Source organism: Euleptes europaea, chromosome 3, assembly GCF_029931775.1.
Source record: "Euleptes europaea isolate rEulEur1 chromosome 3, rEulEur1.hap1, whole genome shotgun sequence".
NCBI classification, from domain to species: Eukaryota; Metazoa; Chordata; class Lepidosauria; order Squamata; family Sphaerodactylidae; genus Euleptes; species Euleptes europaea.
The window spans coordinates 98,027,267-98,045,990 of record NC_079314.1 but is presented as its reverse complement, the minus strand read 5'-3'; the positions used below and the strand labels follow the sequence as shown (position 1 = coordinate 98,045,990).

The 18,724-nt window shown below is 41.3% G+C and overlaps 1 protein-coding gene across 4 annotated transcripts in view; it reads right to left on the bottom strand.

Moving 5' to 3' along the window:
* The window catches only part of ABTB3 (ankyrin repeat and BTB domain containing 3), a 254,327-nt gene that overhangs the window by 78,510 nt on the left and 157,093 nt on the right, over nt 1–18,724 (bottom strand). For all 4 annotated transcript variants that reach the window (XM_056846052.1, XM_056846051.1, XM_056846053.1 and 1 more), the window contains one exon: nt 10,203–10,352. In XM_056846052.1, coding sequence (XP_056702030.1) covers nt 10,203–10,352 — 150 coding nt within the window. The remainder of the gene's footprint in view (nt 1–10,202; nt 10,353–18,724) is intronic.

The following is an 18,724-nucleotide window of genomic DNA, read 5'->3' as shown; positions in this document are numbered from 1 at the left end:
TTTATCAATCTACCATTGCTGGATCAGGCTCTACTGTTGCTTTAAAAAGAAATTATTGTCTATATACAGCTTCAGAACGACATGATGGGCGTAGAGACAGCTGCTGTGTGTATGTGAAGTGCCTTCAAGTCGCAGCCTACTTATGGCGACCCCTTTTTGGGGGTTTTCATGGCAAGAGACTAACAGAGGTGGTTTGCTAGTGCCTTCCTCTGCACAGCAACTCTGGTATTCCTTGGTGGGCTCCCATCCAAATACTAACCAGGGCTGACCCTGCTTAGCTTCTGAGATCTGATGAGATCAGGCTAGCCTGGGCCATCCAGGTCAGGGCTGAGACAGCTGCTGCCACTGCTGAAATCATTTGCAGGAAAATAAGAGCAGAGGCCAATTCTCCTGAAGAATATAGTTTTAAAATCAAGAACAGGAGATGTCTGCTGGCATGGTGGTGTGTGTGTGTGTGGGGCGGGGAGGGTTTTTCGCAAATACCACGATTTCAGAGCTCAGCATTTTTTGCTTAGTTTATACTATTCTTAAGAATCAAAGCTTTCATGTTTTGAAAAAAAGTTTTTCCCCCCTTTTTCTTGCTGCCAGGAAATATGATCAGAATGCTTTGCAATTCCCACAAGACTGAAATGGAGGGAGCGGATTCAGCGTGCCGTCATCCTGTACAATCAGGTTCAAATGGATGTATTCTGAATTGTACAATTTTGACCTGCTGGCATTCAGTATTTTATAAGCAGACTTTTATTATCCAACTTTCAGCAAAAATGTAGAAAATAATGAAGACAATGAGGAACTACTGTTCCGGGCATAAACTAACATTCTGGGTACCCAAGACCACATAAAGATTAGTTTTGTTTTCAAAGCCATTTTAATATTCCTTTATATTTATAATCAGAGTGGTTAGAGAGTAAGCTTATGGCTGAAGTGTGGATTCCAACACTCATTGGTGATTATAGAATGTAATATATGTGAGAGTATTGAATAAGAGTGTGGTAGTTAATTTAGATTAGCATAGTACGAAAATGTGATTATGTCTATGTGGCAAAGCATAATACAAGACAGAAGGGTCTAAGTGGGGAAGCAAGATGGCTGTGGTGGAGACATGGGAGAGATTTTTTAAAATATATGCATGGTGCAAAGAAAGTTAATAGTAAAAATATTTCCCTCCTCACATAACACAAGCATTTGGGATTACCCAATGAAACTGATTGGTAATAGATTGAGGATTTTAAAAAGCACTCATGCAGAGCATAATGTGGGAATTCACCATCACAGGAGGTGGCAATGAATATTAGCTCATATTCTTTTAAAGGGGGTATGGACAAATTGAAAAAGAATGGGTACTTCAATGGGTGCTAGCTATGATAGCTAAATGGAATCACCAGGACTGGACACAATATACCTCTGAGTACGAGCTGCTGGATGGGAAAACGACAGCAGAGGACTACTGCCTTCCTCCCCCAGAAGCATCTGGTTTCCAAGCAGCAGGATCAGGGACAACCTTGTGTGGTGATTTGTAGGGAGGACTATAGTACACATACATGAACACACAAAGATGACTATAGTACACATACTATAGTACACATACATGATTATAGTAGTAGAAAAGGGCAAGAGTCCAGTAGCACCTTAAAGACTAACAAGAATATTTTCTGGTAGGGTATGAGCTTTCGTGAGCCACAGCTCACTTCTTCTTGTGAGCTGTGGCTCACTAAAGCTCATACCCTACCAGAAAATATTCTTGTTAGTCTTTAAGGTGCTACTGGACTCTTGCCCTTTTCTACTACTGCAGACAGACTAACACGGCTACCCACTGTGAATTATGACTATAGTACACATACATGAACACTCTGAATCAGACCATTGGTCCATCAAGGTCAGTCTACTCAGGCTGTGGTTCTCCAAGGTTTCAGGTGGAGGTTGCCCACATCACCTACTACCTAGTCCTTTCATCAAGAATGAACCGGGGATCATCTGCATGCAAAGCAGATGCTCTGCCAGCTATGGCCCCTCCCCATCACTGAAAGGAGAAGGAGATTTGGTGCCTTTGTTAGAATGTATTAGGATCTAGCAATAGAAGAACTGAGGTTGCTTCTGCAGCACTGTCCAACCAAGCAACGATTGAGTGGATAGAAGTTGGTGTCAGCAAACAAAGTGATCACCTTCATCCACATAAGGTACTGCTATCCGGTCAGCAGCCATGTGCTAGCACAAGGACCCCCGTACCTGCCTCCTGACACCCTTCAATAAAGGTTCCAGCTATCTTTCCCCCTTCAGTGATGCTAGTTATGGTCCTCCCTGAGATGAATTGCCTGTGAACCAGATACTGACCTAGGTAGAACTTTAGATGGATCCAGCTAAGGCAGTCTTATGTTTTTAACTTTGTATCAGTTGTGACCCACATATTGTTAATGTATTTTCTGCAAAGACCCATCCAACTTGTGGCCCACCAAACAGAATTCAAATCAGCAGCCCCATCGTAAGCTTAATAAGATTTCTGTTGTTGTTTTCCTGCTTCTTGGGGGACTGCAAAACTAGAAGTCATTAAACATTTAACAGGATGCAATGGGTGGGGGGGAAGGCATGGTAGGCTATGTTCAGCTTGGCGACCCTTAGGTGATATTGAAAAGCTAACATTCCTAATTAGGCTGTTGTTTCTCTTTCAGTAATACTTTAAGTGTGTTGCTAAAAATATGAGTTTTGGAAATAACTGAAGATGTACAATACTCAGCATCATGTGCACAAAAAAATTACGCATTTTAGGTAAGGTTTGTGCTTACCTAATGCTAACTTGGGACATTTGCACTTATACCTACTGTGCTCTGTTAGACAGTTTGTAGGTGCAAATAACTGATTTTTCTTTTGAGATGTAACATTACACTGTTGGAGGCCATCATCTTGGGTCCTAAGAGTCCTGGTTATTATTCCTAAATCCATCTTTTGGTGCCTCTTTTTCCCTTTACACCTTTTGCCTGGTTTATTTAGAACCTAAACAATTTAAAGCAGGGACCATTTCTTATTACCGGTTGCCTAGCAACAACAGGTCCCCAATCAAGGATGCCGCATATAGCAAATGAGGTGCCAGAGTAGAAAGAGTAAATTATTATATTTGTAAAACAATGTTATGATATGCTTGATACTGTGGCATGTGTGAAGTGACCCTTATAATAGGGAGAGTTGTGCACACAAAAATAGGATACAGCTCTGTTTCCCACCACAGAAAGGCAGCCTACAAGGAAGAGGTGACTTCTGTGTACAACACATGAGAAACCACTGGACATTAGCTGCACAAGAAACTGATGGGGATGAAGGAATACAAATAGTCAGATATTTGTATGCCGAAAGAAGTATTTAGGTATTTGCTCAACTTATCCAAACGTACACAGGCTCCTATCCCAATGCATGTCCTGCTACAAGGAATAGAAGGAGAATTGAGGGAAGATGGCTGCTAGACAACACTGACCTTGATGGACCAGAGGCTGATTCACTATAAGACAGCCTCAGGAAGAAGAAAACTATGGTCCTACAGAAAAGTAGCCCCAGCAGCTTTCTCACACCAGCATTCATTCATTTTATAATTTGTATCTGTCTAAATAAGATCAACTCTGCCAACAAAATTATAAAGTATTACAATAAAAAACAAGAGTCCTGTCTCTCCATTTATACAAACAGACTTCAGGTAACTGAAGGTGCATTCTCTTGTTCCCTATTTCACTTTTGCTGACTACATAAAAATCCTCAGGATCTAAAAACTGGGGGCTGAATACTTACTGAATCATTGGGGAGAGGGGAATGAAATCTTTTAAGTTAAGGTTATATTGGCAGGGTAGGTGGAATGCTAGAATAACCAGTATGTGAGAGTACTGTCAGGAAAAGATTTTTATGAGACTAAAGGGCTTGTTAGGGAGCCTTTAAAGGGAAACGATAGAAGTGAAAAGCCACCAATAATCCAAGTGTGAACCATGCACAGATTTATGCCAGTGCACTAAACCAAGGGTCCCCAACTTTTTTGAGCCTGTGGACATATTTGGAATTCTGACACAGCGTAGTGGCCCAGTAACAAAATAGCTGCCACAAAATGGCTGCTGCAGGAGGCAGAGCCAGCCACAAAATGATTGCCATAGCTTGACTAAAGTAACACAGTGGGGATCCTTGTGCAGTTGTGGTGGCGGCTGCCAAAGCAATGTTTTTTTCAAATCTGACCAGACAATCAAATCTCCAATAGTCAATCAGAAGACTTACTAGGCAAAAGCCCTACCTGGGCCCGCCCACTTCCTAAAAACATTTGGTGGGCACCAGAAAAGGTGTCAGTGGGCACCATGGCAAGCACAGGACCCCTGTGCTTGCCATGGTGCCCCTGTGGGGACCCCTGCACTAAACAATCACACAGGGTGCTCCTGTGCGTATTCCACTTCCTAGTAAAGGACTAGCAACAATAAGTGTTTTCATTACTTATCAACATTTTAATAATCAGTCCTTTAAGTTGTATAGCTTCAATTATGCAAATCGACTTTTAAATACTAGCTCTTTCTTGATCTCTTGCTCTGAATTTCGATGTAATTTATCTTTTTAATTGTAAAAGATACCCCTGAACTAGGTTAAAATACTAAGGAATTCTAACCCTCACCCAATGGATCCTCCCTGACAAATTTCAGGCAGATAGGAGAAAGCATCCCTGTTTCACAGGCAATTAAAATTCTTAACACTGGGAAGCATGACTTGGCATATGCATGAGCTTTTCCTGGGATCCTAAAGCAAGGGATTGCGGCAGGGCAGAAGAATGGAGCACACAGGTGAGGGGAAAGGGGGGGGGAATTTATAAGTCACTAAAACTGAAAAAAGCCAAACAAAGATGTGGAAAAAAGATACAAGTAAAACTATTCTTAAAAATCAATGATACTTAAACTTTATCAAGCAAATAGTGATTTCACAAAGTCAATAAAATATAAAAACACTTCCGACAAAGTCTTCATCAGTAGTCCCTTAGCAGAAAATACATCTGCTAAGATTTCTAACTAGAAGAGGCTCCTGTCTGTTAGATCACATACCCCTCTCCTCTCTGTCCCTCTGCTTCCCTCATCTCAGAAAACTGTGAAAAGCAGACAGCGGAGTACCAGAATAACAGCTAGATCCCAATGTTTCCAAATACTTATCAGTGGTAATTAATTAATCAATTTGAATAATAATAATAATACCTAATGTTAAAGAACAGGGATTACTTAGTTTGAGCTTTGATTAGTTAATATCTGGTTGGACATTCTTAACCAACAACGGAGAATACCAAAGCAGGGAGCTTGTTTCGTAAAGCATGAACAGCTACCAGGATATATCTATACATAGATATAGAAATACTTACAATCTATGTTACAAGTAGAAAGCAAAGAAATTCACACTCTCTTTCATCATTTGCTTTGCTATCAGACAGGGAATAAACGAAAGAAATGCATCAGCATGTACAATAATGTCCTTGTTTCCACTTGAATGGCAGCCTTTCCTTTCATTGCTGCAGTATCTCCCAGGGAATGCCCCATTTCCCCAACATGGGCTGCTACAAAGTAAATCAAACAGAAACTGAAGAATACCTTTATGGAAGAAAAACAAAAGGAAAAAATAGGAAACTGGAGGGGATAGAGGGAGAAAATTCACTACTATATTGCAAACATGTGCTTACAAATGTTTGCGTGAAGGAAAATCATATATTTCATATTTGAGGGTGGGAAAGATCAAGGGGGAAAACCATCAGGAACTGGGAAACATCCAGTTTGGGACAACTGAATCCGAAAGGATGATAGTGTAAATGCTCAGGATCATATTGGTAGGAGCATAATAGAACTTGGGAGCGAGAGTAGGATGACAACGAAGGTCCATTTGCAGAGACAAAAGAGCCCAAGAAGGTTAGGGTTGATGGAGAGGAAAATGTGTCATAGGTGTCTATATGTCAATGCTGGAGACCTCCAAACTAAGAGGAGGAGCTGGATTGCTTGCTGCTAAATGACAATTTAGATACAGCAGGTGTCTCAGAAACATGAGGTAATGGAGGGAAATCAATGGGATACAATCATTCCAGGGTATAAACTCTACAGGCAAAACAGGGAGGGATGTGTTGGGGGACGTGCTGCATTGTATATCAAATAAGGCACAGAATCGAATACATTAGAAAACATTAGGAGAATAAACTCCCTCAAAGAAATAATAGGGGTGGAAGTACTGGGCCCTAAGAGATACTTAAAATACTGGGCCCTAAGGGAGTGTACTGTTGACCCCCTGATCAAACCAAGAGGCTGATGTCAAGATGGAGAGGGAATTAAAAGAGGTGACTAAAGCAGATAATGTTGTGACACTGGGTCACTTCAACTACCCTCACATTAACTGAGTAAACATATGCTCACGTCACACTGTAGCAATGAGATTACCAGACATCATAAATGGCTATGTACTGGGTCAAAGAAACAACTGCAGAAGGGTAGTGGTCTTGGATTTGGTTCTGAGCAGGGCTCAAGACCTGGTGTGAGATGAGCTAACTAGAAGCAGTGACCACAATGCCATTAAGTCCAGCATTTATATCAATGGAAAATTACTCCTAAAGTCCAAAACAATAACATTTGATTTCAAATGAGGGAATTTGACAAAAATGAGGGGACTAATGAAAAGGAAGCTGAAAGGGAAACACAAGAGAGTCCAGTCCCTAGAAGATGCTTGGAAGCTATTTAAAACCACACTAACTGAAGCCCGGATAGAATGCATTCCCCAGGTTAAGAAAGGCACTGCCAAGTCTAAACGGATGACTGCGTAGTTAATGCCCCAAGTCAAGGAAGCCATATAAGCCAAAAGTATTCTTTTTAAAAGTAGAAGGCCTGCCCCAATTAAGTGAACAGAAAGCACGGGGTCTGGCAAAAGAAGTGTAAGTTAATAATTAGGCGTGCAAAAAGAGAATTTGAGAAACAGATTGCCAAAAGCATCAAGACAAACAAGCATTAGGTGATGTGAAAGACCTCTGCCTGAAACCCTGGAGAGCCACTGCCGGTCTGAGTAGACAATACTGACTTTGATGGACCAAGGGTCTGATTCAGTATAAGGCAGCTTCATGTGTTCATGTGTTCAATAAAATGATTGCTAAAGGAAGATGGGGAGATGGCAGAGAAGCTCAATGAATTAGCATCTGAGTTCACCGTGGAAATGTGGGACATGTATCCAGGCCACAGCCACTATTTTCAGGAAGGAAGTCTGAAGAACTGAGTCAAATTGAAGTGACAAGAGATGAACTATCAAAACCAATAAGTCTCCAGGTCCTGATGGCATACACTTAAGGTTTCTTAGGGAATTCAAATGTGAGACTGTCAGTCTACTAACCAGTTTATGTAATTTGGCACTAAAATCAGCCACTGTACCAGAAGCCTGGGGAGTACAAGGTTACAGTGATTTTTAAAAAGGGGTCTGGGGGGAACCAGGAAATTACAGGCCTGTCAGCCTAATGTCTGTCCCAGGCAAATTAATAGAAACTGTAATCAAAGATTGAATTATTAGGCACACAGAAGAACAAAGCCTGCTGAGGGAAAATCAGTGTGGCTTCTGCAAAGAGAAGTACTCCATTACCAACTCTTTGGAGTCCTTTGAGAAAGTGAACAAACATATTGACACTAGTGACCCAGTAAACATTATACACTTGGACTTTCAAAAGGCTTTTGACAAGGTACCTCACCAAAGCCTAATAAGCTTAGAAATCAGGGGATAACAGGACGGTTCTGCTTATGGATTAAAAATTGGTTAAATGACAGGCAGCAAAGAGGAGGAATAAAGGAGGGAATTAAGCAGTGGGGTCCCACAAGGGTTAGTACTGGGACTGGTGGTATTTAATTTGTTCATAAATGATCTGGAATTGGGATGAGCAGTGTAATGGCCAAGTATGCAGATGACACAAAATTATTAAGGATGGTGAAAACCAAGGCCGACTATGAAGAGCTCCAGGAGGATCTTCACAAATTGAGTGAGTGGACAACATGTGGCAAATGAAGGTCAGGGTAGGTAAATATAAGGTGAGGTACACTGCAACAAAAAAATCTCAACTTTATCCTAATGGGGTCAGAACATGCTGAGAACATGAGGGAAAGAGACCTTGGAGTCATAGTCGATAGCTCAATGAAAATGTCAACCCAGCATGCCGAAGCAGGGAAAAAGGCAAACTTTGTGCTAGGGTTTATTAGGAACAGGATTAAAGATAAAGCAGCCAATATTACAGTACCCCTGTATAGATCTATGGTGCTGCTTCGTTTGGAATATTATGTGCAGTTCTGGTCACCATTTCTCAAAAAGGACACTGCACAGCTGAAAAAAAGTACAGAAGAGGGCAACCAAGATGATTAAGGCATTGCAGCACCTTTCCTATGAGGAAAGGCTGAAGAGTCTGGGATTTCCTAGTTTAGAAAAGAGACAACTAAGTGGGGAATGTGATAGAAGTGTATAAAACTATGTATAGGGTAGGGAGAGTGGCCAGAAATAACTTTTTCTCCCTCTCCCAAAATACTAGAATTCAAGGGCATCAGAAGAAGTTGATGGGAAGTACATTCAGGATGGACAAAAGGAAATACTTCTCTACTCAATGAGTGATTAAAATGTGAAAATCACTGCCAGAGGATGTAATGATGGTCACAACATGGACAGCTTTAAGAGGGGATTAGACAGATTCATGGAAGATAGGTCTAGCCATGGTGACTAAAGGGAACTTCTGCATTGTGGTCAACGCAGGGCTACACACTGTGTGTGTGTGTGATTTTGCCATCAAGTCACAGCTGACTTTTGTCAACCATGTAGGGTTTTCAAGGCAAGAGCTGTTCAGAGGTGGTTTGCCATTGCCTGCCTCTGTGTGGGCTGAAAGAGTTCTGAGAGAACTGTGACTGGCTCAAGAACACCCAGCATAAGAACAGGGCCAGTTCAAAAGGCGGCATTCCCAGCAGGAAGATCCAATGCAGAAAGAATGTGTCTCTGTTTATTCCTGCTGTCCTCTCCCCTTGTCCAGATTTCCAGTTTATTTCTTGACAGTGCACTCCTCCACAGAGTTACTTCCTTCTAAACCCATTGACTTCAACACATTTAGAAGAGTGTAACTCTGCTGAGGATTGCACCATATTAATACCTGAAGTTACAAAAAAGAAAAAGAAACTTCTTAAAATGCAAAGCCCATAAATGTTCCCTTAATATTTTGGACCGAATGGCAGAGATATTAACAGTGTTTTAGGAGATAGCAGCTTCTGACGGAGCATGCCAATTCATTCACCTATTTTAAGAAATGTAAAATCAGCGCATCAGTAAATAGGTGGCGCAGTGATTAAAAGGATCTTTAGAAGTCTATCAGTGACAATAAGGAGGGGTAAAAGGATTGAGTGAAAGACTAGTCAAATACTCCATTATGTTGCAGTCCCTTTCATTTCATTACTTCTATTTATATGGAAGAGAGACAAAGGTGTTTTATTTTTCATTCGGCATGCAAGTTTTTTTATTTTTCATTTTTAAATGAACAAGGCACAAGGATGCCATTGCACACATGCATGGGACACCAACTCCATGCAAGGGAGGGGAAGCAGCTTGTGAGTGGGGCAGAACAACTCCTAGCTGTTCTCTCTTGATGGACGCTAGGTTTACCCCTGGTTCAATGGAGAATGTACACCACTGAGAGAGCAGGACTGATTACTACAGTGTAAGTGGAGAAAAAAACTCATGATTAACATCTGACAGTTTCTCAGTTTGGAAATGCAGAGTAGGGGCTCGGAGACTACACAACATATTTCATGCAAACACACCAAACGTATGTCATTTTTAAAGCGAAAAGTACCTTTGGAAGAGTGTAATTTTGACTGGAGAAACTGAGGAGAGGGATTCTTAATGCTTTCCCCAACAATAATTTCCCTCCTCTTAATGGTTTTCACTCCACTAGATTTCAAAAGCATGCTCGTTAATATCTAGTTAGCCTCTAACAATCTGAGAACAAACATCAAATATCTGGCGTTGTCAACTGAGTATTAACATCTTGCGTTGCAAAATGGTTAGCCGTTACTCAACAGCAGACTTGTGTTACAAACCAGCTGGCTTCCTTCCGGCACAAGAAGTTCCTTCCACAGCCCTCCTGATGTGTTTCTATGTCAAGTGGCAAGCAAGCAATGGCTCATAAAAATCATAGAATAAAAGATTAAAAATTGTTTTATACTTACTGAGTTCTGCAATACTTCCCACCCGTGTTGCCAGTAAAGATTGCTCAATGGTCCGTAACTCTGATTGGCTGAACATCTGGACTTCCCCTGGCTTGTTTGACCTTTGCTGGTCTTTGTGAAGATTCAGACATTCTGGCAGGCAAGGAACACCTAGAGGTAAAAGAGGTGGAGAGGAAAGGGAAATGTTCAATACCCCAGCAACTGAAGCTCTGATTTTTAAAAAAGAAGTTTCTAAGGGCAGTTTGTCATGTTGTTTTTCTCTATGCGTTCCTAAGGAACTGGTTAATCAAACACAGGTCTGTCTAGAGTTACAAAGATTCAGAATGAGTCTAAGATAATTTCTTAAATGCACCATCTTAAAAACACGTGCAGAGAAAAGCATTGTAAGATCTGGCCCTAATTTCACAGTAACAAACAGAAGTCTCAAAATACACCACAAAGGAAATTTGGCAAAAAGGCAAGTTCATGCACCCTCTCACCTTTCTTCCCACTAATGTACCCCAACATTGCTCCTGATAAAAGAGGAGCAATTCATTTTCCCTGACCCATTAAATTTCTGACCTTTTTCTGATGAGAACATCAGTACTGCTGCCTGTGAGAAAGTTGGCCACAATTGTGATATTTGTAATGTGTGCACAACTGGGCTTAAGCTAAAGTTGCCAACATACCCACATCATGCAGTTTACCAGAGGGTAAGGAACTGGGAATGTGCCATCTTGATCAGGAGGATTCTGAAGAGTCAAGTGATCCCACGCTGAACAAGCCACACACAAAATAGCTGACTATTCTAGATCTGTCAGAATCTTCAGAAACTAACTTCCATGTACAGGATTTTTCCCAAATCCTGAATTCAAAGAACCCTTTTGACAGAGTTTTATCTATCAAGAAATGGCCACTACACACCAGCCACAGAATTCCTGCACATTGTGGAAAATGGTGAGGTATGAATTTTTGGACCGACACATAATTTATGCAAGGCATTGGCCGAACATAGGTGTTGTACTACTCTGTGGAAGAAAGGTGAACTCAACACAGAAAACGACTCTATAAATGTTAATCTGATAAGTAATAGCAATGAGGGGGGGAATGTGATTATAAATGCAGAAAACACATAATAATTACATATAGAAAATAAGTAAGGTACCAGTAGGTGAGCGCTAAATATCTACAACCACAAAACTTCTAACCAAACATACCATCATGAACTGGTCAGAAGAACTGAATGTTGGCCTGCACACGATGAGCTATCTCATGACATACAAATAAATAAGCTGTGCGTTGTTCTTGGGAAGGATGCTTCACATGGTCTATCCACATCAATGTCTGCCGATCATACATTTTGCCTCATAGCAGAGCTTGATAACTCTCTACGAGTGTAACCATAAAGAAAGAACATTTAGATTTATTCTCCCATGAATCATGTTAAACCATAACACTGGACTGCACAGTGCCATTGTCTAAGTTGAACGCAACCCACGCAGTGTATGGCATCCCAGTAAGGGCTTGATTAACTTTTAATTTAGGTGCCTATTTGAAATTGCAAAATCATAAGGATTGTTGAGCCCCTGACAGTAACAACGTTGGGCTGATGGGAAGTAGTAGATTTAATGGATCATAAGATGTTTCATAAAGAGGTAGGGGGATCTAGCCAGCTTTTTCATTCATTCAGTTCCCTTTCTACAACAGCTGCCATTCTATATGGCCTTTGTCCTTGCAGAACCCAGGATACCCAGCATAACCTTATGGGGGTCAAAGAGGACCCTGCACTCCATTTTTCACCACTGGAAAAGCTGGTTGGATCGAATGTTGCATCTGTTCACGGGAGGGGAAAAATCATCAGATTGGCAAAAGGCCAGAAAGTGGTTGCATGAATCAGCCTTTAGACAAGAGAAGCATTTTCACATAAGCATAGGAGAGCAAGGTCATGTGTGAGGTGAGTACATAAATGTACAAGGCACTAGAATGTGAGCCTACATCTCTCACAACCTTGGGGAACCATTAGTTCTCTTTAGAAACCTACATGATTGAAGAACACACGTAATTGAAAAGAAATTTACCACACAATCCTGAAGAAGTTACAGCTGTACATGCCCGCTATCAGTTCAAGGTCTTTCCTATTTCAATACAGTCTTAATGAGTTGTATATTTTTTCTGCTTCAGTCACACTTTTAAGCTAACAAGTAGGTAGAAATCATATGCTTTCCTAGCCTGCATATGGAAAAGGCTTCTGTTTCCCTAGCTGCTACTGCTGTATTTTCCCCTCCTGTCATTCTGAATCAAAGAATGCTGCACAACATCTCTATAAACTGCAGAATTGGTTCTCACGTGTCACTGGGAAATTATGCTAATAAAATGTCCGCTCGTTCTACTGCTCGGGTATTCAGCAGTGGATGCTTCCACATATGCAAGTCTTCTGCCTAGCAGCATCATTCATTCTACTCAGCAAGGCATTATGTATTTGGGGAAACACACTCCGAGCCCAGTTCCCCAGTAGTTTATATATCACAGTTACAGCCCACTGTTTTCCCGGCATGCAACTCCAACCAGTATACCAAGGGTGAGATGCCACACCAATAGGTACTGCATTGTTTTAATAATTCAATGCCTGGATTTTCCCCACTAGACAACAAGAGTTGGTTTTTATATGCCAACTTTCTCTACCACTTAAGGGAGACTCAAACCGGCTTACAATCACCTTCCCTTCCCCTCCCCACAACAGACACCCTGTAAGGTAGATGGGGCTGAGAGAGTGTGACTAGCCCAAGGTCACCAAGCTGGCTTCGTGTGTAGGAGTGGGGAAACAAATCCAGTTCACCAGATTAGCCTCCGACGCTCACGTGGAGGAGTGGAGAATCAAATCTGGTTCTCCAGATCAGAGTCCAAACCACCACTCTTAACCACTACACCACGCTGGCTCTCTGAATGGTTACAGTAGCACAATGTCCAGACATATGTAGATGCATTCAGTGTTCCCAGGAGTACTACCATTCTAGATACACACTTGCACTGTTGCTGTGCTGTGTCTGGGGCAGAAATTTTATGCTGTTCTAATAGCATGAGAGCAACCACAAACCTGATTCATGATTCTGAAACTCATGGGACCATAAATACACATTATCCTTTGCAGTATTGTCGAAGGCTTTCACGGTCAGAGTTCATTGGTTCTTGTAGGTTATCTTTTGCTGATCGTAGCATTTGTTGTATTTTCTTGGTGGGTTTAAACACTGTTTGTAGGTTATGTTTTTTCAAAAGTTTCTCCATCCTATCAGTGACTCCTTTAATAAATGACAAGAATACCTTTCCTATGGGAGACTGTTTTTCTTGAGTTTTCTGATTTTTGTTCAGAAAACTCAAGAAAAACAGTCTCCCATAGGAAAGGTATTCTTGCCATTTATTAAAGGAGTCACTGATAGGATGGAGAAACTTTTGAAAAAACATAACCTACAAAGTGTTTAAACCCACCAAGAAAATACAACAAATGCTACGATCAGCAAAAGACAAAAGAGACCCCCTCACCTCTGCAGGAGTGTATCGTATACCTTGCAGCTGTGGAGAAGTTTACATCGGGACCACAAAACGCAGCATACAAACAAGGATAAAAGAACATGAAAGATACTGCAGACTTGGCCAACCTGAGAAATCAGCAGTGGCTGAACATGGACTGACACAAACAGGACACAGGGTCTTATTCCAAGACACTGAAAGACTGGACAATTCTACCAACTATTTTGTCAGATTGCACAGAGAAGCCATTGAAATTCATAAACATCAGCACAACTTTAACTGAAAAGAGGAGAGTTTAAGAATGAATAAGGCTTGGCTTCCTGCCCTGAAAAACCTCCAGACAAAGACAACATTCAACAATAGCCATACAGATTAGCTTTGGATTACACACATTAACAGATCACTTCAGGATACAATGGTTCCATATTAACATACCATACCCTCATTAGCACATTATCTTGATACTTACAGGACAATACTTTTGCAGGACAAAACTCAGCTCAAACCCAACCCCTTTCTGACTATATATTACTCTTCCTACACCCTTGACACTGAGAGACACTGTCCTTCAGTGTTACTACTCTGAAGATGCCTGCCACAGTTGCTGGCGAAACGTCAGGAAAGAAAATTCCAAGACCACGGTTACACAGCCCGGATAACCTACAAGATCCTTTGCAGTATTTATCCCATGTTTATTGTAGTGTAATCCAGGGCATGTTCTGACCTGGACGGCACAGGCCAGCCCAATCTCATCACATTTCAGTAGCTAGGCAAGGTTGCCCTTGGTTAGTACTTTGGAGATGACCAAGGAAGTTCAGGGTTGTTCTGCAGAAGCAGACAAAGAAGCAGACACCTCTGTTTGCCTCTTGACTTGAAAACCCTACAGGGTTACCATAAGTCGGCTGCAACTTGATGGCACTTTCCACCCCCAATTCAGGGCATAAAGAACCTTTTCACTGGTCACTTATAACAGGTAATAATTTTCTGCAGATGACCAGGTAAAGCTATTTTTAAAAAAATAAACTGGAACTCATGCACTGCCTTATACTGAGTCAGATCTTTGTCCCAATAAGCACTGTCTATTCTGACTGGCAGGGGGTCTCAAGGTGGTATCAAGGTGGTATCTTTCATATCACCTGATCCTTTTAATTGAGAATACTGGGAACTGAACCAGGGAACTTCTTCATTCAAAACAAATTCTATACCACTGAGCCAAAGATAATTGTCCATTATTCCTTTCACACCATTTATGCTCCTGAAATTACCGATACAAATATGTCTGGATACATGTTGTTAGATTAGTAACTTCCATAGACTTACTTGCAAGGTTGGTGTACTCTCAATCTGTCCATATATTATGCTAGAGATCAACTGCAGCAATCCTTGGTAAATTTGTGCTTCTCTCTAGGAATGAGGCCATGACTCACCAGTAGAGCATGTACTTTGTAAAAGCTATCATCCATGACTGCTATAAGCAACCTCTGCGTTCAAAGGTAATATCCCTCTGCACAATGGATGCTGGAACAAGCAAAGGCTTTCTTTATCTCCTGCTTATGGGCTTTCTGGAGGCAAATAAAACAGGATGCTTTATGATGGCTCCTTGATCTGATCAAGCAGGGCTGTTCTAATATCCTTACATATGTACGATGTCTTACAACTACCCCCGACAACTCCAACTATTTGGTCCACAATAGCAAGGCAGAGTAAGATCTCTGCTTGAGATCCTAAACCGCCATATCATACTGGGCTAAATGGGCCATTGGTGTGACCTGTAATAAGGTAGCTTTATATGTCTAATTAGCTTTTACTTAAAACCGGCAGGAGCTCACTATATTTATTTCTTGATACAACACTGACTAAAACATAATGACTACAATCCAAAAGAGCAGAACCACATGCACAACTGGGCTTTCCAGTTCTCCATGAAGCTTTCCCCCATGCTTAGGCAGTTTTGCCCTCCCACTGCCAGCAGTTTTCTAATGGGAAACTTAAACATTTGCTTGCTGAGAATAGTACACAACATCCATAGCATGTGAAATAATTTTGTTTATCATTAAGCAGAATCTGAACGCACTCGTACAATCACATATAATGTATACAGATATACCAATCAATTGATCTCCAATGATCAAGGTTGTTCTCAAATATTAAAAATTGCAGCTAAATCAATTGCAGATCAGTGGTCTTGCACAGAGTTGGGATGTGATAAAATTTACCCCTCGGTAATATTTAGTTGGTCATATGAACTGGTCAGGAGACAATTTTGCTACTACCAAAATTATAGGTTCCTGTCTATGAGTATACTTGGCAAATGCAGCAAGAAGAAGAAGAGTTGGTTTTTATATGTTGACTTTCTCTACCACTTAAGGGAGACTCAAACCGGTTTACAATCACCTTCCCTTCCCCTCCACACAACAGACACCCTGTGAGGAAGGTGGGGCTGAGAGAGCTCTAACAGAGCTGTGACTTGCCCAAGATCACCCAGCTGGCTTCGTGTGTAGGAGTGGGGAAACAAACCCAGTTCACCAGATTAGCCTCCGCCGCTCATGTGGAGGAGTGGGGAATCAAACCCGTTTCTCCAGATTAGAGTCCATCGCTCCAAACCACTGCTCTTAACCACTACACCACGCTGGCAAAAGGAATAATTGCATAATTTTTGCCAAGCTTAAAGTAAAAAAAGAAAAGAAGACAGGTAGAAGTAAGCTGCAAAAGAAAATATATAGTCACTAAGAAAAAGGTCAGAGTGTTCTGTACATTGGAATCACAATGGAGTCTGAGACCTCTGCTATTAATTGCAAATACGCTGTTGACATAGTTACTGCTACTACAATAGGAATTTTCTAGCATGCTAAGATGCTGAAAGGAATATCAATACAGCATTAACCTTTAAATGTAACACTGAAGCTATAAATAATAGGAAGTATGTTCTGTTCGTGGCATCTCGATAAATATTAGATGTAGTTAACCTTGAAGAAGGAACATGATGGATATTTACGAGGAATTATCAGAAAAACTATAGAAGGCCATAGAGGTTTTGATAAGAAGATGCAGTAAGCAGAAATGCTCCCAAATTCATACTCCTTTGTCTCTGTACATCAACTTCAGCAGCTCAGGCAGCAGACTTCCAAAATGAGGTTTTCACAGCTCCCTATTTGTTCTGTAGCTGAGACAGTAAATCCGAGCTAGATATTCCCCTTATCCACCTCACTCCAACATCTTCCCTTTTCATGGAGAGTGGTGTGGTGTAACAGCAGGCAAAAAGGAGGGGAATTCTTGATGACCCTCCATCCTTCTTTGCCTCCTCCTTTTCTCTCCATCCCCAAGTAAATTGGATATATGGTACCTGTGGCATTCTGGAACCACATTTCCCAGAATACAACGGGTACCTGAGATGCATACAATCTATAGCATCTGGTATATTCTGAGAATTAGGCATCCAGGAACCTGCATTCTTGAAAATGCAGTACTCAGAATGCAGTGGGTACCATGGATGCTATATCTCCAGGTCACTGGGGTAGAAGGAAAACAAAAGAAGAAGGGGGAAAAGAAGGGAGGAAGATGCAAAAAATAAAAACACATCCTCTTCTCAGTTGCCTACCAGCACGACCAGGTGAAAGGGGAATTCTAGGAGGCAGACACCTAGAACTTTGACTGATGTTGGTGACAGAGAAGCACATTCTAATCTATTCAGTCTTTGTGTAGTTTATAAGATAAAAGATATAATTGTTTTGTACACATGGTTTATAGTATTTAGGTGGATATTATTATGCAACATACATGAAGCAAAAGTATCATGACAGTGATAAGAGATCTTGTTTGGTTACTGGCCTACATACTGTTATTTGTGCTCTAGATTGACTGTACACAGCATAGTGATTTTTTGTCATTGTATTGGAGATGGAAGAACACCACTCTGGCAGTGTTTGTGACCTGGGCCTCCACTGAAAGGGAGGCATCCAGGATCACACCCAGAAGCTCTGAAATGGGTCCAGAACTGATGTCTTCTCCAGAAAGGCCTGGAACTGTTCTGCCACCACTCTCTCAACTACCTTACCCAGGAACAGAAGGTTTGATCCTGGGCAGTAGTTGGATGGATCCAAAGATGGTTTCTTCTAGAGTGGTCTTACCACTGCCTCTTTCAGCTTCCCTGGAAAGACTGGTTGATAATGTCCACCAGGGGAGCCCGCACCCCATCACCGCTGGCCTTAACCAAACATGATGAGCACGGATCTAAGAGGCAAGTGGTTGACTTCTCAGCAGCCAGGATTCTGTTAACATCCGTCTGGGAGAGTTGACTGAATTGGTCCAACACAGGACCAGATTATACAATGTGAAGATATGGATAAAGTTGAGAAAGTAAGGGAGTGGAGTAATTGCTCCAGTCTAGACTGGGGAAGAGGGAAATCAACAAAGTGTGCAAACCTGAGGCCCACTCCTAACTTCTGAAACACATTTAAGAGGATGACTGTGTCACATCTGCACTGGGGTCAAGAATGATGCAATGAAAGGGAATCACTTTATGCTAAAGGCAAAAAAAAGCCAGATAAAAATACCTTGGGAAACAGCTGTCTACAGTGGTGTGTGTTGGACATGATGCAACAAGTTGGTTACATCTGCATTTTTATTGTATCATAAAGCCTGCTATCTTAGTGACACAGGAGACGTGACTGATGACTTCCTATTTAGCAACCGAGAACGTGGAGAGCCACAAAAGTCAGTAAAGCACAGTACAATGAGACATAATAAAACCAGATCTGTCAAAACAGCAAGTGAATAAACATGCCAGAATACTAACTGGATGACACTCCCTTCCTGAGGAACTATTGATCTCATACATTTTGAAAATCATTTTGGACTGCCTTCTTTTGCACATGAAACAAGGGTAGATGCATAAAACAGGGCTCCAAACGTAACCCTAATCCTTTAAGAAAACTACCTGATCTCTTGTGTTAAACAAGGGCTCTTTAAGGGTGTGCTGCAGGCTGTTTGTGTTTCTTAGAACCCACAATCACATCCCT